Source organism: Scomber scombrus, chromosome 23, assembly GCF_963691925.1.
Source record: "Scomber scombrus chromosome 23, fScoSco1.1, whole genome shotgun sequence".
NCBI classification, from domain to species: domain Eukaryota; kingdom Metazoa; phylum Chordata; class Actinopteri; order Scombriformes; family Scombridae; genus Scomber; species Scomber scombrus.
Window position 1 is genome coordinate 14,454,937 of NC_084992.1, and position 24,574 is coordinate 14,479,510.

Consider the following 24,574-nt stretch of genomic DNA (forward strand, 5'->3'; position numbering starts at 1 on the left):
TCGGTTTATCCCTTGGGTTATTGCATCTGAAACAAATAACTTTCACGCCAACTTCACTTCGCTCAGCTACATAAGCGGCCAGACTCCCAACAGAGAGGCTCAAAGATATAACAGACTTCTGGCTCCTCTTAACACATGAAGTCATGAGAGGCTGCGCACAGAGAAAGCAAGTGACTGAGGGAAAAGATAGTTAAAATGAAGAAACAGTGATAGTGAGAGTAATAGATACAAAGTTGTGTCAGAAAGTGACAAAAAAAGGAAGGGGGATTACTGAAGAATTAGAATTACCACATGCTGAAGTTAATTAGAGCTAGTTGCGGAATCGCTTCAAATTGAAAATCCGGACTTTTTACAATGAAGCAGAATGCAGGAATTAATGTCACTCTGCAGATGGGAAGTTTTAATTCCTCTGGCTCCCTATCAGATAGAGTCATTTACGCACTCCATATCCTTAAATAGCCACTTCCTTACTTCATGTTTGACCACGATTTTAAAGAGATCCATCTTTTATATTTATATACTGGCTTTGTGGGTATTTAGAGATAAGCTGTAGATAAATGGAATTTTACAGAAATCATCCCCAACCTGAAATATTCTTATTTTCTGTTTTGCGGAAGCTATTTTTTTATGCACATGCTGAATAAAAGCTAACAAAAAAAACAAAAACAAACAAAAAACAATTTCTGCCCATAATCAACAGCATGTTACAGTCTCTCGAGTGGTTGATTAATTAGTTGGTGCACTGAAAATTGCAGCTTAGCATGCGTGAACATGCTGAGGGGCCTTATGCAAAGACCACGAAACATAAAACTAAGCAATCAACAGCTTTGAATTTGTTTGTATAATAGAATGAGTGGTGGCTTATGGGGTAAAATTAAAAAATAAGAAAATATGTCAGTTCCCACTCCGTACAGATCAAAAGCATACAAATTAAAAACATGTTAATGTATCATAGTTGTCATTATCTCCTTATTAACATGGATACTCCATATAGACAGCTTTGGAAACTGTAAACTGACAGGTGTCCATAAATTATAATTTTGTACATACAGAACAATAACAACTGACTCAACCCATTAACCAAATTGCCCTGAATTACTATGTGTGCGTGTGTGTGTGTGTGTGTGTGTGTGTGTGTGTGTGTGTGTGTGTGTGTGTGTGTGTGTGTGTGTGTGTGTGTGTGTGTGTGTGTGTGTGTGTGTGTGTGTGTGTGTGTGTGTGTCATACCTCAATGAAGTGCCAATATATTTCATTTTATGAGGCTAGTCTACATTTCCCTAACACAGATGTAAGAAAAATTAGTGGCGAGCCATTTCTTAGCGTTAGACTTCATATAAGTGCATATTGTTCATCTCATGTTACAGTATTGGATCAGTCTTTATCAAGGAATGCATTTCATTCACACTGGCATGGAGTTTTAAGGGTTTTATATTTCATTTATGGTTGGACAAATGAATTCTAATTGCCCTAACGTCACAAAAGATTTGCACATTTCTTTTTGCATCAATGACACAATTTTCTTCACTAGCCAGATTTCTCATGCAGTGCCAGTAAGCCTTCGATGAAGGAAGACTAAGGCCAAGGAAGTTTTTTTTAAGAAGTAGGAATGTATCTGTTAAATGCCAGACAGTATTTTTTGTTTCAAATGCTAATACAACATTATAATTATGGGTTTAGTGGGCGGATAATGGTTCGCCCACAGGAGTATCTAAGGATCAAAATGAATTTATGTGTTTCTACTGCAGAGCTAACACTTGTCGCAAGGTGAGATCACAGTATGTGTTGTCTGCCTCCCAGGGACATTATAGCATGTTCCCTGCATTCGTAGTTCCTGCTGTTTTCACTAACCTACAGGTCAGGGGCTGTTTTTCTCTTCTAGCTACAAGAGTTAGCCAGGCGTTGTGAGGTCACAGAAGAGGTCAAAAGGACATGATTGAATGTCATTGAGATCACTGGCCTTTCCCAGTCGCTCGGAAACTTTTGATAGAACAACCAACAGTTTCAAATAGGAGTCAACTTACAACCAAGTCACTCCTTTTTTAACCCCTTTTACTTGTTTCGGTTTGGGGTTTGTTTTTCTTTAAGAAAAGACAAAGATGAAGTGCATAATATTTTTCAAATCCAATTTGATATATTTTCTCTCTTACATTCTGTATAAATACTATGAGAATGATTTTAATGGTTTGTATCCTCTGGTAAAAATAATGTTCCTATAGTTCAGTATATTATTTTGGTTACCAGCACATAGTATGAAAATATGTACGTAGCTAACCACTTTTGTTTGCAATGACTGAATATCAAGCACAGACAACTAACATGCTAGCAGAAAGCAACATTTTGTTTTTACTGACACTGCCCCGAGTAAAGCTACACCACTGCTGTGTGTTTTCACAAGTAAAATAGACAACACCTGACCCCAACCAGCTGTGTTCATGGGTGTGGTCAGAGGTTCAACAGATTACACATTTAAACCCATGGTAGTCAGTGCAGCAATGCTTAAGCAAACTATCACCATTTAAGACCTCATAAACCATGGAAGTCCAGCCTTACCAGTATGTTTAGCACCATGAGGTTGCACAATACCATCTTTGGTGGAAACTGAACATGGCCTCCACATCTCCATCAAGCTGTACAGAATGTCTAACAATAGTAGTATTTCTAATTGGGAGGGGGCAGAAGGGGGCGGCTGAAGACAGCTGCTGCAAAACACCACCAATCTGTCATCATGGTATCGTTTCATGTCAGGAGAATAATCCCACTGTTGTCAGAATGTTATAATGGAATCAGCAGTCAACACCCTCCAGTGGTTTGTGAAGGCTAAACCTACAGAGCCCAGCTAGTGGGCAAAGCCAGTTTGAAAGAACAAAAAAGTCCAATACCTTCAAGTTGATTTACTTTCCACATTTTGGAAAGTACTCATACACACAGATGACAAATTCTTATTGACTCCATTAACTGCTATGTAGTGATCCTGGTGAATTTATGTGTTCAATAGGCACTGTGGGGAAATTGTGACAAGTTAGCTGACAGCAAGAGATTTGGTAACAATGCATATGTAATTGCTCTCACTGCTCTTCATGCTTTATCTTCTCTAGGCTCATTGCAGCTGTATTCTACACTGCACTTTTTCTTCCATCCCCTATTCCCTAAACTCCTGGAAAGCATATTAGTCTGACACTTACTGTGTGTCGACGTCCAAAGCAGCTGGTCTTAAATGGCTGAAAAGGCGGTGTCAGGTCATTAGTGCAGTCAGTCTGCCAGCTCCCCTTCAACTGCCAAATGTACCGACTGTTTTCTGCACCACCTCACCCAAGCACACACACACACACACCATCACTTGTCGATAAAGGGATATTACAAGTGTTCATTGCATTTTTCCGTCTTCCATTTTGGAAAAATTGTGGTTAATATGTATTCCTGCAGATGAGTCTTAAAAAAACTGACTTGAGAACTACACAACTTGAAGATAACTGGCAGCATCCCTCCCTTCTCACCTCCCCCCGACATTCCTCATCTTCCTCTGTCTCCGTCTCTGTAGCTCAGTGCTGTCACTATGTCACTTACTTTCTCGCAGGTCATCACTCTCCCACATTCAGGTCTGCACTGAAAAATGTTTTCGGATTGGAAACAGCTGGGGTAAAGGGAGAAATCTCCTCTAGTTTCTGCATTTCTAGCCCAAGGGCTGAGGTGTTCTCAGAACCTGGAAGTGATTCATTCTTTGAATATCCCTGAGACACTTTCACATTTCTTTCCTGCCTGATTCTCTTTTTCACTCACAAGCACATTTCATAATCGCCCTAGAACTGTGAAGAGTTCTGTTAAAAAAAAAAAGAAGAAAAAAAGTTCAGTCTCATTCAGCCAATGTCAGCCATTTTGAAAGTGATCATCAGATCATTTGTTAAAGGCAATGACTCCCACATGTGTCTTTATTCCATTCGCAACGCATTTCCAGTGCAGCATGGCACATTAACCAGACTTGGCCCCCGGGGACTAACTTTACTCCCTCTTGAGTTTTCCTTCTCAACCCTTTTCCCGTTCCTCAGAGCAAATGAAAAACAAATGCTCCATCAGAAGGAGGAGGCATGAGAGCATGGCTCACACCTCATAGGCATGTCAGCTTAATGGATTGAATAACTTATTTACTTTGGAGTGCCAAGTAAAAGAACATGTCTTGTCAATGCTGTGCTTTTCGGGAGGAGAGTTAACGAACAAGATTTAACACTACCCTGTCACCCATCGGTAAATAAATTGTCATCAGAAAACATCTTCGGTGCTGAGGCACACACTATTAAAACATGTGCAGGGCTGAACACTTTTAAATTGTCAGCAGTCTGCAAAAGGGAGCTACATTTATACATCATGTCTCAAGATGGCCTGCACGGCCAGGTCAAAGAGAAACAGTAAAACATTTCCCTGTTTGTCAGAGTGCATTTTTACGCTCTCGTGTAAAAATGTGCTGATGTGAATCTTAATGAAGAGACATGCCTGTCAGTGCCTCTTCTAAAGCTCTTATGCCATTTGGGTGCACTGCGCTAATATAATGGCATTAATTGAAGTCAGCTGCACTTCTCAGAAGTTGCCCAGCATATTAACAAAGCCCTCAAAAAATTATACTCTCAAAATTGCATCTGTGTATCCACATTTGTGTCCGTATTTGTTGTAGTGGCACTTTTCAGAACTAGGAGATAAAGGTTAAATGTTGCTGTTGCATAAGTGATTAGTCGCGATGGGTTGGAGAGCACAGGTGGGGTCCAGAGGGGAGAGACTAGATTGCAAAGCCAGCAGTGAGCCCGCTGAAGGCTGTGACTGCCAAACCCTCTTCTCCACACAGTGCCACTTCAGATTTAATTACACTCTAAGCCAAATGTTCAGCCCTACAGTGGCAAACTTGGCAAAGAGAGTTTACCTTTTGGCCTCATCGCTAGGAGCAAGGGAGTTCTTCAAGCCCATCTACATGTATCAAGGACACCTCTCTTTCCACTGTACTGCCTTTTATTTTCTATCAAATACAATCACATAGTACAGTATATCGTTGCTAGGATTTTCAAAGGTCATGTCAAATTAAGGACCTTCATGTTATTCATACATTTCTCTTCTTTTCTTCTTCATAATTACAGTGCTGGGGTGGGACGCACAGGTTGCTTCATCGTGATTGATGCCATGCTAGAACGTATCAAGCACGAGAAGACTGTGGACATCTACGGGCATGTAACATTAATGCGTGCCCAGCGCAACTACATGGTGCAGACAGAGGACCAGTATGTCTTCATACATGACGCGCTCCAGGAGGCCGTCAACTGCGGCACCACCGAAGTGCCGGCCAGAAACCTATACGCCTACATCCAGAAACTAACGCAGATAGAGGGTGGAGAAAATGTCACTGGCATGGAACTGGAGTTCAAGGTATGATGTGTTTACTATAACAAAACTATTGGGCAAAATGTTTGGGTCAAGAATGAATGACATTTAAAATGTTACACACCACACCTGCTGACTTGAAGGTTTACACCGACAACTTTTGATATGTAGTGAGAATTTACAGGCAGATTAGGTAATGTGCCTTTGGCAACCTGTGTCTCGAGTCACAGTTAAGCCCCAATGTCATTCACTGGCCACTCTCAGCACAACTCCTGGACACATTTCCATTTCCCATTAGACTCATGAGACAGCGTGGGGCCTGTGGTTTCCTCATTATTCCAACTAGCTGACTCGCTTGTGTAACTTAACATGGGGGGGAAAAAAATCCCCCTTTCTGGTTTCCCCTTCCTCAAACTTCCTTCCTTGGGTAAAGGGGGTCTTGGTTTACATGAAAATGCCAAACACAGGTTTCCCCACCACAGGACGGTTGCCAGAGGGGCTTGAGCAATATACTCTGCATTTACAATGACAGGCGACCAGCCTTAACCAGCCCTTTGCAGTCTGTGGTGTTGCTGTATGCATGAAATTGCCTTGCCGGTCACGTACCTATTTACTTGCTCTGTGATGAATGCCGATTCCACTAAGAGATGATAAACAGGTTATATTACACTGCACTTCTGTCCACTCTAGGCTCACTTGGGTATCAATTTCTGCGTCTTTTCATCATTTCATCAACATTTTTCTCCCCTGCAAAAGCAAGCAGTGATAGTAATCGCTTTGATGCCATTTCCACATTTCATGGTAACATGATACAGCATAGGCCACAGCACACTATGAGCCATTAGTGTAGCTTTCATCAGTCAGTATGTGCAGCTGATTATGCTTTGGATTCTTTCCAAACTCTGAGCATATGAATGTTCATATTACTTACAAATGTATCTGGTACAATGTACCTTTAATGCCAACAGTGAAACAAGGGAAATAAAATAACACCAAAATGTCAGTGCATTTATTGTAACAGTAGTATGCTCAATAATCTCTCTCTCTCTCTTTCTCTGTCTCTCTACCAACGCAGCGTTTAGCGAACACTAAAGCCCATACATCACGATTCATCAGTGCCAATCTCCCCTGCAACAAGTTCAAGAATCGCCTTGTTAACATTATGCCATATGAGTCCACACGAGTGTGTCTTCAGCCCATTCGAGGAGTTGAGGGCTCTGACTACATCAATGCCAGTTTCATTGATGGGTACAGGTAAGTGTTAGAGTACAGCGAAAGTGCACATTCATATTAATGTATCTTCTAACTAGTCACAGTGAAAGTCTTAATGTATTACAACGTTTCCATCATCTGATTAATCCATTTCCACAGGCAACAAAAAGCCTATATTGCCACACAGGGACCACTGGCAGAAACTACAGAGGACTTCTGGAGAATGCTCTGGGAGCACAACTCTACTATTGTCGTTATGCTCACCAAGCTTAGAGAAATGGGCAGGGTATGTATACTCTTATGCTCTTATCATTTTGTTCTGGCACAATAATATTTTTCGAGCTATGGATTATAAGACATGTTTCAAATTTTATATGAAATACCATACATTGTACCAATCAAAAATGAGGCGTCACACTTTCAAAAGGCAGATGCAGAATGCAGTGAATGAAAAATATCTGGGAATGAACACAATGAAGCTAGTATATGAAGAGAATGTTGTGGCTCATTGTGGTATTCTATTTTTTCCGTCCTTACAGGAAAAATGCCACCAGTACTGGCCAGCAGAGAGGTCGGCCAGATACCAGTACTTTGTGGTGGACCCCATGGCCGAGTATAACATGCCCCAGTATATCCTGAGAGAGTTCAAAGTGACTGATGCCAGGGTAAGCAGACACTGTTGTATACAACAAAGTTGAGAGAACAACATGTGACGCTGCGGGAATGGAGCTCTAACCTCGCACTATTGTTTACAGTATGGTCTAGTAGTGTATTTTTGAAAGTCTAGGTTGTGACCTACTACAGGGTCATGGAGGACACAGAATGGGTCACCAGTGGGTCACAAGCAAAATAATTCTAGTTTAACAGTTTTTCTGCAATCTACTCTTCTACTATAGTTGATATGTTGCAAGAAGCAATAAATTAACTATGGGTTAGTTACTATGGCCTATTTTAATCTATGACATCCAATCAGACAATTTCTCAATCATTTGATTTTATTTTGGTTTAAGTTACAGTGTTAAATGAGCTGCAGTAGTTATTTGCTAAATATTTTGGCATCATATCAAATATTTGTTTATACCAAACTATGGCCCTAAGTGTAATATAAGCATAAAATATGTATTTGTGGACATTATGACACACGTCAATGTGTAAAAACAAATGTGGTGCCGTCAGCACTGAGCTGCCAGAGGTTTTAATTCCATCAAAGGCTTACACAGATAAATGGCGCTTTGTAGTGCACGTTACAGTGACTCGTCAATGGGATTGCTTTCCTTATCAAGGGGATACAATATCACTTAAGTAATGCACACCCTCATAGTCGATTCTCCGAGCACCCTGTCGAGGGTAACACATCAAAGGAACTAGCATTTTTATAATGTTCATGTTTAATACATTCAGGTAAAATAACAGGCATCTTAAATAACAAAACATGTTCTCTGATACTTTAAACTGGGTGCCTGTGCTCATAGATTGCTTCAAAAATGCTGTCTTCCCCTGAAAAATCCATAAAGGCGTGATTCATTATGATGGAGATGGACATAGAAGGAACTGACGTGTTGGCTGTCTGTGAAATAACTCAGATTGGCTCACTGGTTTCACTTCATCCGTTTTTCATTGCCATTTTCTTTTCATATTTCCAAGGGGTGTTCCATTTAAAAGAGTAGGATCTGTACATTCCTTCTCTCTTCCTATGTTCTGTTTCCAGGATGGACAGTCTCGAACAGTAAGGCAGTTTCAGTTCACAGACTGGCCTGAGCAAGGAGTGCCAAAATCGGGAGAGGGTTTCATCGATTTCATTGGCCAAGTACATAAAACAAAAGAGCAGTTTGGCCAAGATGGGCCTATCTCGGTCCACTGTAGGTAAGTGTAAAATCAGCATAAACCAAACCATATTACTTCCATTGTGTGTAAAATGCAAATAGCTCTTGAGATGCAAATAGTTCTTGAGAGGACAATTTCTCCAACAATTGCATCAGTACCAAATACAAGCAATACTACAATACAAACAATTAGAATGTACGTTGTTTTGATTGGGAGGAAACCATTTTTATATTTGTCTGGCTTCAACATTGCTCTGCTGATCTCTCCTGCACAGCGCGGGCGTTGGTAGAACTGGAGTTTTCATCACCCTCAGCATCGTCTTGGAACGAATGAGATATGAAGGCGTAGTAGACATCTTTCAAACAGTCAAAATGTTACGGACACAGAGACCAGCTATGGTGCAGACAGAGGTGAGGTGTTCTATTCCCCCCCCCCCTCTTCACTTTTCCACTAGACTTACAAAAGAACATTGCTCATAAACTGTACTCCAGGTGGTAATACAGCTACTTTGGGTTTTGTGACATCATAAACTACACATGGAATCAGTTTCTGTCTAAGTAATTTGATATATATTCCAATTGCCTAATGAAAGGGTGGGTGATATACCAAGTATCCTCTTGAGCCAAACAGATTAACTAAATGAATCCTCTGTTTAAGACTCATGTTTTATGACTCATTTAGTAGCTGAACCAATCTAGAAGAGTCTTGTCTGCCTTAAGCTGTAATTTCACCTAATAATTTTTGAACAATTGGTCAGTGTTTCTTCACACACCTACTTGTATTATCTTCAAGTGTTGGAAATGATTTTTGTTCCCAGTCAATCAAAAATATAATACTTTACTTGACACATTTAGGATGCACTGGAAAAGGCATCTTTCACATTTTCTTATGACTTTGAAAATTAATAAGAATTTTCTGCAAGGCTCACTGTCCCAAACATTTTCTAGCTTTTACTATGAAAGACATAAAATGGTCCAAAAGTGACACAAGAGTTATTTGGTATGAAGTTCCCTTAGAGATCGTGCAAACTAAAGTCTTGTTTTCTTTGTTTCCAGGATCAATACCAGTTCTGTTACAGAGCTGGCTTGGAGTACCTGGGAAGTTTTGATCACTATGCAACGTAAAAGACCCAGTATTGGAAGAAAAAAGCAGAGGGCGCGCTTTGGAAAGAAAACCCAGTGAGCCTCTCTTCTGAGCCATAAATTCCTGCTTGAGAAAGTACTCCTTAACTCCTTGCGAACAACTCATTATGTGTTGGATGTGCGACATGACTTGTCAAAAAATGAAAAAGATGATTCCCGGAGGACCAAGTATTTCCCAACCCCAATAAAACCTCACCTTGACACAGAGTGAGGGAATCCTGACTGTTGAAGCATCATACGGAATTACCTTTTTTCTTTTGCTTCAAGGATTCATTTTGGGGCTCATAAAACTGAATGAAACCAACACAAAAAAGTAAATGAACAATAATGACATCGTCAGAAATGCATCAATGATTATGAACCATTACGAGAGGCATTGGAGGCACACAGAATTGCGGGGAAAAAAAACTTGATGCACATTGTAAAGAAAAAAAAAAATCTGTTTCACAATCAAGTACACACAGACAACCCATCAAAAAAGAAGACAATGCTTGGTCCACAACAGCAGGACAGACTTAAAGTAATAATGATTAAATACCCCTTTTATTGTCACAATATTCATCATCTAAATTTTGGGAGAGGGTAAAGTTAAAATGATCTATGAAATAAATAAAAATTATTGATTTAGTTTTTTAGTACTTTATTACAGCTGATGTGCTTTTTTTGAACTGTGTGAATTTCCTTTTTTTACACAAATTTATCGCTTGGGGAAAAAAAAGTGATAAAAACGTACTTATGTAAATGTTTTTCTTTTTTTTAAGCTGTAGAACTGTTCTGACGTATGTGCTTTTTTGCAGAGAATCTCTTTGCTTTTTAAAAAATTTTATTTAATTCTTTTTTTGTTTTTTTTCCCTCATATTGTTGCACTCAGTGCGCAGAACGGAATTCACACTACCAAAATGTAACTTTTGTCCAAGAGTTATTTTTTGGTCTTGATTGTTTCAGTTTGTTTTTTGTCCATGATCACATACATGGTAACTTAATTACTCCCATAAGATAAACTTGGGGCTTTGTGGAATCAACAGGGATGAGCAAAGTATGAAGTTGCTGCTACCGATTATCTTAGTTCTTCCATGTTAGAATGATGATAAGTGAGGACCTGATGAATTGGATAAGATATATGAATAAATAAATGGTACAGATATATAAATATGTGAAATATATATATTAAAGTATACATATAATAGTCTAAATATATTGAGAAAGTACATAATTTATAAGTAAAAGGCATATGAAATATGGATTGTCTATGAAAGCTTCCAAATTGAGAGTTGTGTGCTATGGGGGAAACAAAGATATTTTTCACTGGAATGCACATCAGTAGGACAAAATTGTATTCTGATTCAGTGCATCTTTTCTTGTGCAATAAATATGTGTGTTTTTAGATAGGGTTTTATGTGGATATGTTATTCACTCATGACATTGTTGTTCCCCCGGCAAGGAGGAGTGGGAGTGGGAATGTCAGGTGCCAGTCAAAGCATCGCTGGTGCATTTTCAAGCTCTCATACAGTCTGTAATTAGAGGCAGAGGGTCACACAGCCGCACTCACCGCTCCACACACAATAGGGCAAGGTACAAAGACATCACTTTCTTGTGGTTCTTTAAAACATTCATTGGTAATAACATTTTATTTTCATTTTGCATTTAGAGTGCCTTATATTTATGCCTGTTTTTATAATGTTTCATTTAACATTTTAATGTATCCTTTGAGTAATCTAGACATTTAAGTGTAAATGTAATTGCATAGTTTATTTACCTTTAGCATTCATTTTGTCACATGATGAGATTATATATGCAAATAAGAACATTTCAAAGCTCATATTTTTCATTTTCAGTGGCCTTATTGTGGCTGAGTGAATTAGAATTTAACAGTTTATATATCACTGACCTCTACAGAATATAGTTAAGAAGATACAAATGTTTAAAAAAAAAAAAAAAAAAGAAGATCTATATTTAAAAATGTTCAGACACAGAACCAGGGATGAGACTGCAGAATATTAGTCTCAGAATGAAACAGTTCGTCCATTAGGACATGTACAGTATTAAGGCCCAATGTGAAGTTAATGAGATTTTTTAGCGTCACTACGGTCACATTTTTCAACAATAAAGTACAGCATATTCAGATTTTAAAATAGATTTGGTCAAGAAAGAATACCTAATGCACAGGTCGTCACCGAAGGGGTTTCTTCTTCATGCCTTAGGTTTGAATTACAGACTTCATGTGTGTCATTACAGAGAGCAGATACAGAAAAATACAATCTGCAACAAAATATTGATTATGTTATCCTGACAATCCTAAACAGTATGTCACGTCCTCTTTTTTTTTTTTTTTTTTACATAACAGTTTGAAGTTAAACCCCAGTTTCGGTTATATTTCAGTTTTTTTTCTAATTTTTATGTTGAGCAGCATCGTTAACTTCTTCTTACCCTCTTTGGTGGCTTTGTGGATGTGCATTCCAGGTGCTTTCTTTCCCTTGTTAACTCAAGCAGCTGTTATTTTTGTCGACTGCTTAACTGGTTATTTTTGTCATAATTTTGAGATATAAAAGTGCTATTATTTAACCTCATGGTGGCTAATGTTACATTATGTTTAAGGCTCATGTTTATTTGCTCATCTCAGTTTTTCCTTTTTTTTATTATTGATTTTTCATATGCATGGTGAAACATTGCAGAACGGCCAGAGCTGGCCTGGTAGGAAGATTTGCACTTTCTCTATCTTTGTACTATGCACTGCCCTATTGATTCTAAACCCAATAATATATTACTTGAACCCATCTATAAAAAAAATCTTAATCCTTAACCGTTCACTTTGTGTGTATGTAAATAACACAAAAAAGGTATCGACTCTTGAAAAAGACAAAAAAAAAAAAAAAAAAAAAGTTTGTGGCGAAAAAGAGCATCCATTCTGATGCCATGGTTACTCCAGCAGATGACTTCAGAAAAATCTGTCCCCCAACCATCTGTTCTTGTGGCTTTGCCATTCAAGCTTGGAGTGTCATTAACAGAAATAAACGTTGTGTTCTCTGCTCTCTCTATCTATCTCTCGTCTGGATGCATAGACTGAAAATTAAATAATGAAATTGTAAAAAAAATGGCTTGTTAAAAAGATCATACAATTACCTCTGATTAGTTGTAAGCGTAAACTGTTTCTTTTTCTGAATGAAAGGAGTGCTTTTTATTTTCTTACTTAGGTTACATTGGTGGCGAAAGAAGTCTGTATGAAAATCAGTTCTTTGCTGACACAAGTTCCATTTGTTATAAATGAATTCTATTAAAAAATGTCAGTGTTATGCATCGGCGTTTCACTTGTTTCCCTCCACCTCACTTTGACTCAAAAAAGACTGATGAAGCTATTTTACCCCCTACTGGTCTGGGTCCAACATATTATCCACAGTTCTCTCATGAAAGGGGAAATTGAGCCTCACCACATTTGAATAGATTCCCATCGCTCTGGTTTTCCTGTCACTGATGTCAGCTACAATGAATCATCAGGAGAACCTCTGACAGATGGAGTGCAATTTTTGCAGAGCTGCCTTGTTTTTAACACAGATTTTGTTCACCCTGGTTACAAAGTGGTGTAGTAATGTAACTCAGAAATAAAGCCACAACTGCATTACACTCAATGCCATTGCGCTATTTAAACACTGCAGGGTTTTTTCTCTTTTGCTGTTTGTTATTCTTATTGATTGTTTATCAGGATTTTTTTTAACTTAACACAAGAATAATACCAGTAAAATGTAAAGGTATGTCACAATAAAAGGCCATAACAATAACATTACATTATATGTAATGGAACTGGCAAATCAATGTGTTCAACATGATTCAATTGGCTTCATGTGTTCTAGTATAAAGTAGGTGAATCTTCAGCTAGAGTATACTGTTGCCTTATAGAAGTTAAATGATGCAGTTCATACAGATGGACAGCCAAAGCTGCACTTCTATCATTGGTAAATTAACTGACATATATATCAATATGTAAACATAAACAGTAAATTACTGTACTGCACATTTATACATACCCTGAAAGGTTTTGATGTATGAAAAGCTTCATTATGTGTTAGATTGTACACAATAGCAGATCATAGCAATGCTGAAATGTAATGGAAATAGAGATTATGTGTCAATGACAATGGCATACTGCAAGAATTACAGACATGATGGGCAACAGTTATTTGTTTGCTGATTTTTTTTTTCCTTTGGTAAGTCACACTTCACAAATTTACTCAAGTACGCCATCCCACCCCCCTGACACTGTCACAGTATGTTTTGGCCATGCTCAGCTCGAAAGAGTGTACTAAAGGATCACTATTGCAAATCCCAAGATGGATGCTGGAACAGAAGGACTCGTATATAGAGTATCATATTACCGCGTATACAGAATTGCATGTGACATGTAGGAAAATGTTCACAGATTACCGCATGGCAGGAGCAATTATTGTTTCATCTTGTTTCTGACAAATTGACGGAAATGGGCCAAAATGAATTTATGCATTTCTTAAGCAATCACACCAGTGCAGATGTCTGCTTTACAGTAGACAAGAACACAACAAAATAAGGAACTCCTGCTGTCATCGTTGGGAGGAGGAAGCAGAGAGCTGGATAGGCTACACACTCAGAAGACACAATAAATCAATCAACAAACAGACACTAACATATAAGGCTGTACAAGGCAGGAGAAACAGAGGAAGAGCTAGAACTACCTCAAAAAGAAGCACAGAATGTTTAAAAAATTGCAAAGATTGAAAAATAAGCACACAACTTGATCAAAAGGCACAAGATTAGAGACGATGGAGAATTTTTGTCAATGGCCTCTGTTCCTAAGGCGATACAAAGGCCTAAGTAAGTAAGTACTGTCATCATCTTTTATCTTTCACCCGAGACTGCACTTCAGATGTGTCGAGCAGATGTTCCGTCTTTGTCTCTCAGCAGTTTTTGCAAAATTATGAAACCAGCCAGCCAATCACAACACCGCACACAAGCCATTCCTCACTTATCCCCTTTTCCCCCCCTTAAAGAACGACAGCTTGCTTCACTCCCCTGGTGCTTTATTTTCCACATCCTAAATTTGATGGAACATGTCCAAATGAAGGCTGGGGAGCAGCGCGGCTTTGTTTTCGACATTAGTGGGTGGAATTCAAGAGTGAGACATTTCTTTTTATTCTATCAATTTTGAAAAGAAAAATACCTTCTGTAACCAATTTTACTGAAGCAAAAATAATTACGTAAGTGTGTATTCAAAGAATGTTATTATACTGGCAGGTTACTTTGATCAAGAAGTCTGGCTCAGAGCATCCACCAACCATTGTGTTCTTCAATAATGTTACCTCTTCACCAAATCAGGTTATGACTCCAATTCTCACTCTAATTTCTGACTGATAAAACACTGTTGATAGTTAGATGCTGTATTCATCCATCGTCATATTAACATTGCTGTGAATAGCTAAAATTGAAACATGTTTTTTAAAAATTAATAATATGTACATTTGCATTTATTTTTCAGACAATTAATGATGCAGATTCATGTTAGTGGCAAACCATTTTTTTCAAGGACAAACAATAATGTAACTGATTGATTCAAGATGTCTATTATAGTCAAAAAAGTCCAAGTCATGGCTCCTTACTTCACACAAAAACCTCTTCTGTAGGGGTGGCGATCTAACGATTTGGCTCTGAATCAATTCTCCATCTAATGAATAGAAAACGGTATTTCAGTTTGCTACTCCAGTGCACCATGTGTGAAAGCATTCACTCATTCTCCTGAATTACAACAACTGAATGTGTTCATAACATGCAATAAGCCAACTGGTCTTAATGAGTATCACTGTCAGACTGAACATAAAAAAGGCTTTTTTGATTCAAAAGAGTTAACTGAAATTACATGTAAGCAAATTACTCTGCATGTGATTTACTGATCACTACCACTGACTAAATGTCTTAGAAACTTAAAATCCAATGTGAGGTTAGTAACATTCTGTCTAACACGGAAAAAAACAGTCTCCGCTTGTAAGAGGGAACACTAGTACTAGAAAATGCATAATTATCCACAACACTGTACAGGCGCAATGACATTAAACAGTCAGTGGACCAGTTATTTTTCCACATCCGGTCAGTGTTGGCCGCTTGTTTGTTACTGCTGGAGTTTGGTGCTCCACTTCATTAACTGTCTGTGATGGAATATTAAGTATGCACAAAATATTTGATGACCTTGCAAATTGAGTAATTAGGTTATTAAATCTAAAATATGACCAAAAACCTACATTGAGGATGAACTTCTATATAATTCTAGTGCATGTGTGCTGTTCACCATCCAAGTTGTGCATTGTACTCTTAAAAATTGCATTTCTGTCAACGTACTGTTATTGATCACATCCAAAAATGTATTGTTTTTGGACTGTGTTCATTTTTTTCTCCCACCCCTCCTCTTCTGCATACTAACTGCAAACTGTTGCACTGCCATGTCTTATTTATTGCCTCTACATACAATTTGTTATCACACTAACTTGCACACTCAACAAATTGTTTTATTGAAAATCGTTGAAGTAGTTTCCTTTGAGTTTGTTAGATAATAGCAGGGGAACAAGTCTTGTCCTCTAAAATTGAAACATTTGCTACACAATTACATTTTCAGGTGTTGCGCAGCAAAACAAATGCCCTCATTACTGAGTTAACTGAGGCCAGTCTAGATTTATCTTTAACATATACTGCACTGTGGCAGTTTAAAACTTGCTATGTCAAGTGCAAAACCTTAGTTGTGATTTCATATACTTGTTAGGGGCAGAGCTCACAGTCTTGTCGCCAATTCACTGTCACAGCTGGCTGCCAGCAAAGCTAATATTAAGCTTGAGAGCTAAGCAGCTGAGTAAACAAACATTGCACTTCCTGGATCCTTGGCTTGACTGGACTAAAGGCACAATGCAGAATAAGTGGAGCGACTGTGTGCTCCGAATGAAATGGACAGCTATGGGTCTGCGAGCAGCAAAGCCCAAGGGCCTTTTGCCGCCAGAATGGTGAAGGCTGTGGTGCGGCAGAGAGACAGGCACCATGCCCTGCAGCAGGCCGATGATGATGATCCTTATGGGGATCCTTAATCGAGCAGCGATGACGAACCCAGATAAGAGCTGACACTGCTGCCAACGCTACATTGACTTTGTCTGCACATCGTATTTGAGCTCCATCATAAGCAAAAGAAATGGTTTGACCTCAAGATATCTAACACTGCAACATCATGGGGAAGGAGAGGAAGAGGCTGTTAAAAAAATCGGTCTTTATCGGTTTGTCTGTGTATACATTCGTTTATCTTTGATCTCCCCATTACTACAGGTTAGCTCTGTGAAAATGGGTTAAAAAAGAGGTTTGTTCCAAGTGAATGACCAAGTAAAACAAGAGGAAGGGTGGAGGATAGGGAGGTAATAATTGCTGAAAATGGAGAGGGATAGGGGAGAGACTACTTCAGTGAAAAGGATGACTGGAGAAACGACAGAGTTAGCGAGAGAGGGGTAAAGCAGAATCCAGAACGAGCCAACAGTTGCCGCAGTGTAAAACCCTCTGAAGGTTAATTTCTCCAGCTCAGCATCTTGCCAATATCCCTGTGATCAGAACCTCTGTAGGCCAGCCATCTGCTTCCCCTTCTCTCTCTCTCTGCCTCTGCACTCCTCATTCGTAGTTGGCTTCATCTGGGAGTGGACATGCATCAGGGCACTTTTAGGAGCTACTGTCTGAATGTGGATGTGAGGGGAAAAAAGGTATTTTGGTATTTCATTTTTAAACAAAAATCAAAAGTTCCTACATATGTGGAGATGGAAATGGGAGATTTACAGTTGAGAATGTCAACATACCCCAGTGAATGAATGATTAAACTGATTTTTCCCCACATACATTAAGTTAATTCAATATTCCTAGGTCATTTTTTAATATTATATGACCAAAAATCACATCGCCGCCATCACCATTGACATTTTTAAATCCAACTGACAACAAAAGAAAAATAAACAACATATAGGCTAGTTGAAGCAAATTGGAAGTTCACAGCACACATCAATTATCCTGTCAACCGTTTAAAAAAAAAAAGAAAGAAAGAAGAAAGGAAATATAATTTACGAGCTCCCCGACAGGTTTTTGTTGCAACCTAAAGCAACAATACACCTTCAATTCAGTGCTCAGCCGCAATCTTTTCATACACTGCCACTTCACCAAGGGGATAAGTACTAAGGGTATATTTTGTCGTGACCTCAGAGGACACAGTGTCAATTATTCTGGGTATAGCTCTGTGGAGGACTTCATTCCCTAATCAAAATAAATGGCCAGGGCAGCAGAAAGTGAATGGAGCTAAGCCCCCAATATTCCTTCGAGACAGGAAGGGGGTCCGGGCCACAAACAAATCCATTACCACAAGGTAAATAGGACGCATCAGCACTCTTGGCCCATTTGAATGGTTCTAGCCCCGTGACCACCCCTGCACAGGATTCTTCCGTTTTAGACGCAGGAGCTGATAGCAAGAGTTTCTTTTTTTCCCCTTGCAAACTACCCTGCAGTCAATCTTACATAATACATTCTGATGATAAAACTCTTCTGCGTATGGCAGCTGCGCTAACTGAAAGTGGCTGTGACTAACTCACTGTAATGGGAAAATTCAGCTTCCTGAATATAATGGGAAAAACATGGAAGTGTAAGTTCAAACTTTAATGCAATGCTGTAGCCTAATGTGGTCTTAAGCAATTCACACAGGGGTTGGAGGTGCTGGTGAGGGGGGGAAATAATTAAAATGAGCTGTCATGAAATTAAATGTTTTTTTTCTCCTCTTCTTCTTCTTCACCAGCTGGTAGTCATTTCACTGTCAGGGTGTGTATAATTTCAGCTGATAGTGGAGACACTTCTGCTCTGAGGCACTATTTTTTATTTGTTTATTTTTTACAGCAAGAGGGCTTTTAGGGGGCTCCTCACACACAACAAGGCTCTCATATTGTCCATCCATGCTTTTGACAACACATTATACCGCATCGTGGTAAAGCTGGTGTGTTATTCTACAGAGGTTTAGAGTCAGTCGGTTATATACTCAACCACAGCAGTTAACAAAAAGGCAATAATTGTCAAAGTTAAGGTTCTACAAATGGAGAAAATTAAGAATTTTCATGTGAAAATGTTTAACTGGAGCGAGGATTTTAAGTCACAACACAATTTAAGTTTAATGATCCCCTCCAGAAATGTTTTAACATGTACAAAAAATAAATAAATTAAAACAAAATTGTGTCTGATATGGTTGTTCTATGAAAAGGTTCACTTACCTCATTGAAATCTTTAAAATAGCAAATATCTTTATAAAAAAGAGGTCTCACTTCACCGAAAAAGTCTATTCTTTGTGTATGTGCATTTCAGTTCTGCAAATTAGCACACCGGACCACAATTGATGCCACAAATCACACATGTCAATACACACTTTAAACTCAGGTTTAGAATGAGCACAGAACAAAGTAGTAGTGTAGTTGTAGCTATTTTGCCCTACACTGGGGAGGTTGTTAAAGCCTATCTGCTATTGAAGGCCAAGGCTAGAGTGCTGGCCCTCAACACAGTCTGTGGCAGATTCCATTTTCATTATGAGGCGAAGACTCCCACCTGAAGCAACTGAAGCACAGAAATTGTTGTCATTTAAAAAACATTTAGCGGCACTGTCATCTGCTAGCCTATGGTTTATGTGTGAGGTGATCAATGTATTGTGACAAAAAAAAGTGGTAATTCTTTTTAGTGCGGGCTAAGGATCGCGTGGGATGCTGCTAGACTCTTCAGACGGTGCAAGGAAACAAAAGATAAGGTAGAAGATGGAGAATGAAATTACACTGAAAAATTGCTTGTATTGATACCTCTATTCTTGGAAAATACAGATATGAAAGCCACAACACTACATATCAAACAATCAAAAACATGCTTAAAAATGGTTACCTTAAAATAAGCTATTCTTTTTCCTTGTGTAATACATTAAAATAAGGCTGAACAGATTCCCCCGAGATCTAGTAAAGTAGAAAAGAGGGGATGGTTGACTGCTAATGCTCAGGGCCATACAAGAGCATTTAACTAGCAGAGATTAACTACAGTATTCCCACTGGTGGCCTAGATGTCCTAGTGTACTGCCTCAGGGAGGAGAGATACCAGAGAGGGAGCTATGGAGGGAGTAAAGGAGAGTGAGGTGGGGGTGGAGTGTCCATGTAGTGCTGACAGCTTTGGTCACTTGAGAGTACAGAGTGACAAGTGATACAAAACAAAAACAGCCTCCCTGCCTCCATTGTTTTTCAGTGTTTGAGTAGCCTTACAAGGTTGTGAAAAGTGAATTAACTTTAGATGGAATTCTAACCAAATTACAACAGAATCCAATCCTGGCGGGTAATGTGTTGTTTTGCTGTTATGTAGATTGAGTTTATCATGAAAAAAAGAAGAAAAACTGTAGAAAACAGGGCACTCTCTGACTTGAGTTCAACTTTATTTTTTAAAACATTCAACGTGAAGGTGCAACAGCTGGGTTCACCACTCAATTTCTCCTGCAAACTTGTCTCTCATTTTCTCGTTGTTTTGATACAGATCATACCTACGGTAGACATGGCAACGATCAGTCTAACTCGGACGGACACATTTGTGGAATTTCGTCCCATTGCTCCTGATCCCTCTGTGACATTTTCTCAGGCCATGGCTTGTTAGCATTCATAACATCACAGCCGTAACCTCTGGCATTCAAGATATAAATACTTTATGTTATGCATCACTCAAATCAGTCACGGAAAATCCAGCTGCCAAGTTTAGTCTACTACTTCTGGCATACAGTGACGTGCAATCAGCAGTTATTCAATCAAATCACCAAAATCCCCTACCCACATATTTAAACTGACTTAACTTGGAAGATAATTCATCCTGGAATACAATTCATTAGGTGTCTTGAAAGCAACAATTTTGGACCTCCAGGAATGACTTAGCATTTTAAACGATTTTAAGTTGTTTTTCATTTATTCTCATGAAGTTTAGTTTCAAAATGTTTGCATACAATAATCAATAACAAAATAGATCAACACATGTCTTGACCCCTTGCAATCAAGTTTAACTTAAACTGCACAAACAAAAACCGATGATGTATGGGATTATCTTCCACTGGCAAGGATGTTGATCAAGATTTCCCGCCTTGGTAATTGACACTAGATTATTCTTACAGTTCTTTTCTGAATGCCTCACAGCAACTGAAACAACTAAGAACCCCAACCAGTGGACACATCTTTAGGAACACCACTGAGTGTGTTTATTATATCAATAGCCTGCACTGTAGGTTGCCCCCATGTCTTGTATGTGCCTCTGGAACATACGAATGCAGGCAATGCACAGCAGGGTTACTTTGTCTTTTTTTTTGGCCCACCATCTTCATTCCTTCCCTCCCCCTCTCTCTCTTCCTCCCCCACTTCCTCTCTGCTTCCATGCATCTATCGTCTGTGTTTCTGCCTGGAAGTGGAACCGATCGTTCTGGATCCTCTCTTCCATCACTGAGAAAGCTCCTCTACTTGTGATGCAGAGCAGAGCAAAAAAGCACAGGAATATGGCATGTCTCCAGCACGTTGGTTCAGAGAGGAGGAGTGCAGCATTTTGTATGCAGGCAGGATTAGCCTAATTGAAGTGTCAGCCTGAGAAAATTGTGGATGCGTGCGGGTTAATGTCTGGGTATAGCAGAAGCTTCACTCATCTCAGTGATGATGAGGAATTTGGCCATCATTGCAGGCCTCATTTGCTTGTGTGTGCATGTGTGTGTGTGTGCGTGTGTGTGGACCCCACCCCATGGTGATACTAATTGTAAAACCTACCCATCTAGTATATTTATGGTGCTGAGACAGCAAGGTGGAAGCTGTTGGCCATATCATTACTTTACACCATTAGGCCATTACATTAGGAATTCACAATTAAAAACAGCAGTAGTCTTGAGTAATTCAATTTATATGAAAACTTGCCAACAAACTGGTGAGACTTTTCTAATACTTTACATTAAGATGGTGTAAGTTGAATTGTATCGCTCCTATATTTCTACCTCCTATCCCTCTCTCTGTTTCTATCAGTGTAATTGTCACTGTAATTGAAATATATCAGTGATTAATGCTGAATCTAAGAGAGGGAAATAAAATGGTACAAGCCGCATTGAAGCTCGTTGACGGAGCACATTTTCCCCAAGAAATGCTTGCCTTGTCAATGCATGGAACCACAATGACTACCTTAAGCAGGTCTCACTCACCATGTTCACACACTATCCAGCAGAGAGGTCAGGAAGAGTTAGTTGTGTCCTGAACAGCAAGACAGTGTTTTCCCTCTTCTTGAAACAAATACTAATACCTCATTTTACACAACACTTAGCTTTCAGTTTTCCTCTTAAACAACTAAATTCAGTCTAAAACCCACAAGTGTCACATATCTTTGTAAGGAAACTGCTTGGCTACCGGAGTCTTTTTCACAAGAGCTACATTACTATTAATTTACCAGACTGAAAGAAAAGTGCATCCCTAAGGGTGCTCGTAGTTGTAAAGCATTTAGCTTGATTTTATGAAAAACACTTGATTTGAAATTTCAAACAGCAAGAGCCCATTTTAATGAGTTCTGAGTCCTGATCAAGTTCTACAAAGTGCCAATTTTAGCCAGTAACAGTGGATATCACCAGCTGATTTATGTTGATGGCAATTTTTTTTTGTTTTTACTTGGTCAAACTACAACATTTAAGTTAACTCAAAATATGGTTTACATGATGAAGAAACACCGTTCTGCAGAGTGTGTGTCACCCTTGGTTTCATGATCCAACTGATTGCATCATCTTTACCATTTTCAGGTTAGGATTTAGCTGGATAGTTGAATGAACTGTTGTCTGAATTTTAAATAGGTTAAAAGGCTCAATTTTGTGAACATGTTGCATGTAATACATATAATTGACATCTCGATTTATTCAGTTTGAAAGCACAGATGAATTACATTATTAGTGATCGCTTATTCTTTAGATGCACCTTGTATGGACAAATAACTATCAAAAATGTTACCCTCAGTATAACCTGTGGTTTGTAATACAAGTAATTTATTCATGAAAAAACTAATAACAGTGACCATTCTCTTATTATTCTCTCTGCTATTTGTAACAGTAGTTATACTGTATATAACCAAAGAGTGCAATTTAACACAAGGATACAAAGTGGAAGAATCAATCTAAGCCATAACTTAAGTGTAGATATGATCTCATTCAATAGGGGATGGGATTCTCTTGATCTAGCCAATTAACTTAATGTGCAAGAGATGGGATTGGAAGCTCTGCTTGTGTCCACTATAGGGTTACCCTATCAGTAGACCACCTTGCACTTTTATATTGCTGAGTCATGTTTCCTGAAGATGAGGTCAGCTTTAAATGCTGCCGTGGTGATACTGCACCACTGGTGATTTCACTGAGTGGGGCAGCTGTCAAGGTAAAGACCTCTGTGGGTCCTTTTGCACCTCATGTTGCCTCACCCCAGTGTCAAAGGAAACCCAACAATAGCAATTGAAACCAATGAATATAATAACCTTATATGACAGAATGCTATTGACACAAACACATGATGCTAAATGGCTAGATATAATGTTGTACAGAAGGTATTTGTACTTCTATCATGACTGATTCTGTGTTTTTTTGTAACCTACATGCAGGAACATTTCACTGCAATACAAACATATATAGTCATATAACCATAATAAATACTGTTGTTCTTTACCTGCCTGCATCCTAAAGCCATATGGCTAAATTATAGCAAAGCTGATAAAAATCTCCAATGATGACATACTAAAAACCGAGCACATCTAGCAGCCCAATCCGAAAGCATAAAGCCCACTTTGCAATAAGTAAAAACCTAATTTACAGTTAATTTACACTGATGAGGAAGAGTGGGCGAGCAACTGGTAGATACACAGTACAACTGTAGCCAGTGTCTATCGAAGAGAGCCCAGCTCAGAGTTGGCAGAGGCACGCGTGGGATGGATTAGTGTCTTCTTGTTTATTGCGCTTTAATAGGATTTGATTTTATAGATTTTTTTGGCAATTCCTCCTCCTCTGAACATGCCATCTGAAGGCTGAGAGATATATAATATGGATTAAGAAATGCCTTCTTTGAGAAAAACGTGTCGGTTGCTTTGCATTGCTTCAGGAAGATATTATCCCGCCTTTTAAGTGTTTATAAGTAGATGTATATTAAAGTTATAAATATATAATATTTGTAGAAAAAAATAAAAAAAATCATGTTAACATGAAAACCCAGCTGAATAATACAAAGAATTATCAGATGGACTTGCAAGAAGTGAATTATTGCCAACAATGGGAACTTGAAAGTGATGTCATGTCATCTTAGCTCAACACTGTGAAGATTACAGTAGCAATTCCACCCAGATATTGGATTAAGCTACTCCCAGAACAGATGAGCCAGTTAAGTGTTTCCAGAAGTATCCAATGAAGTACCATAGGAGCTGTAGAGGAGTCAGACTTAGTAAAGCTGTGCTGAAAAAGTTTCACTGAATACCCAATGGCATCTGTCACAGTTGGAGTTAGGGCAACTATTTCATACTTAAAAATAAACTGTTCTTCTCCAGGGTACACCCTGTAGCTGTCATTACAAAAAGTACTGCTCAGAACATGTCAGGATATATATTTATAGTAAACTGTTTGTAAAGATTGAGGTCACCGCGATGAAGTCAATACAATTACTAACTACATTTGTGACTAAAATCACCTCCAGGGTGTTAACAGCATTACATCTTGCCATCTTTTAGGTAACGGCTGACTAAACATGTAGAAAGCTGTAATAGATAGACATTATGTCAGAGATCATCATATTGCCAACATTAAAGCAACTATGTGGCATCTGGGTTGAAAGTGAGCGTTATTATAGTTTCATATAATGTTAAATGTCTAAATAGATTGAATATCAGTGAAATGCCTTCAGTTTATTTAGAACCAAACAACATGACCAGGCTCCAGGACTCCCGTTTACAATTAAATGTCAATATTTCACAACATAATT

The 24,574-nt window shown here is 38.7% G+C and overlaps 1 protein-coding gene across 2 annotated transcripts in view; it reads left to right on the forward strand.

Annotated features, from left to right (window-relative positions):
• LOC134005964 (receptor-type tyrosine-protein phosphatase delta-like) overlaps positions 1 to 12,828 on the forward strand; it is a 135,819-nt gene extending 122,991 nt beyond the window's left edge. For both annotated transcript variants that reach the window (XM_062445010.1, XM_062445011.1), the window contains exons 27-33: positions 5,118 to 5,403; positions 6,434 to 6,612; positions 6,730 to 6,856; positions 7,110 to 7,235; positions 8,279 to 8,433; positions 8,669 to 8,804; positions 9,450 to 12,828. In XM_062445010.1, coding sequence (XP_062300994.1) covers positions 5,118 to 5,403; positions 6,434 to 6,612; positions 6,730 to 6,856; positions 7,110 to 7,235; positions 8,279 to 8,433; positions 8,669 to 8,804; positions 9,450 to 9,518 — 1,078 coding nt within the window. In that variant the 3' untranslated portion in view covers positions 9,519 to 12,828. The remainder of the gene's footprint in view (positions 1 to 5,117; positions 5,404 to 6,433; positions 6,613 to 6,729; positions 6,857 to 7,109; positions 7,236 to 8,278; positions 8,434 to 8,668; positions 8,805 to 9,449) is intronic.
• Positions 12,829 to 24,574: the final 11,746 nt, after the last annotated feature.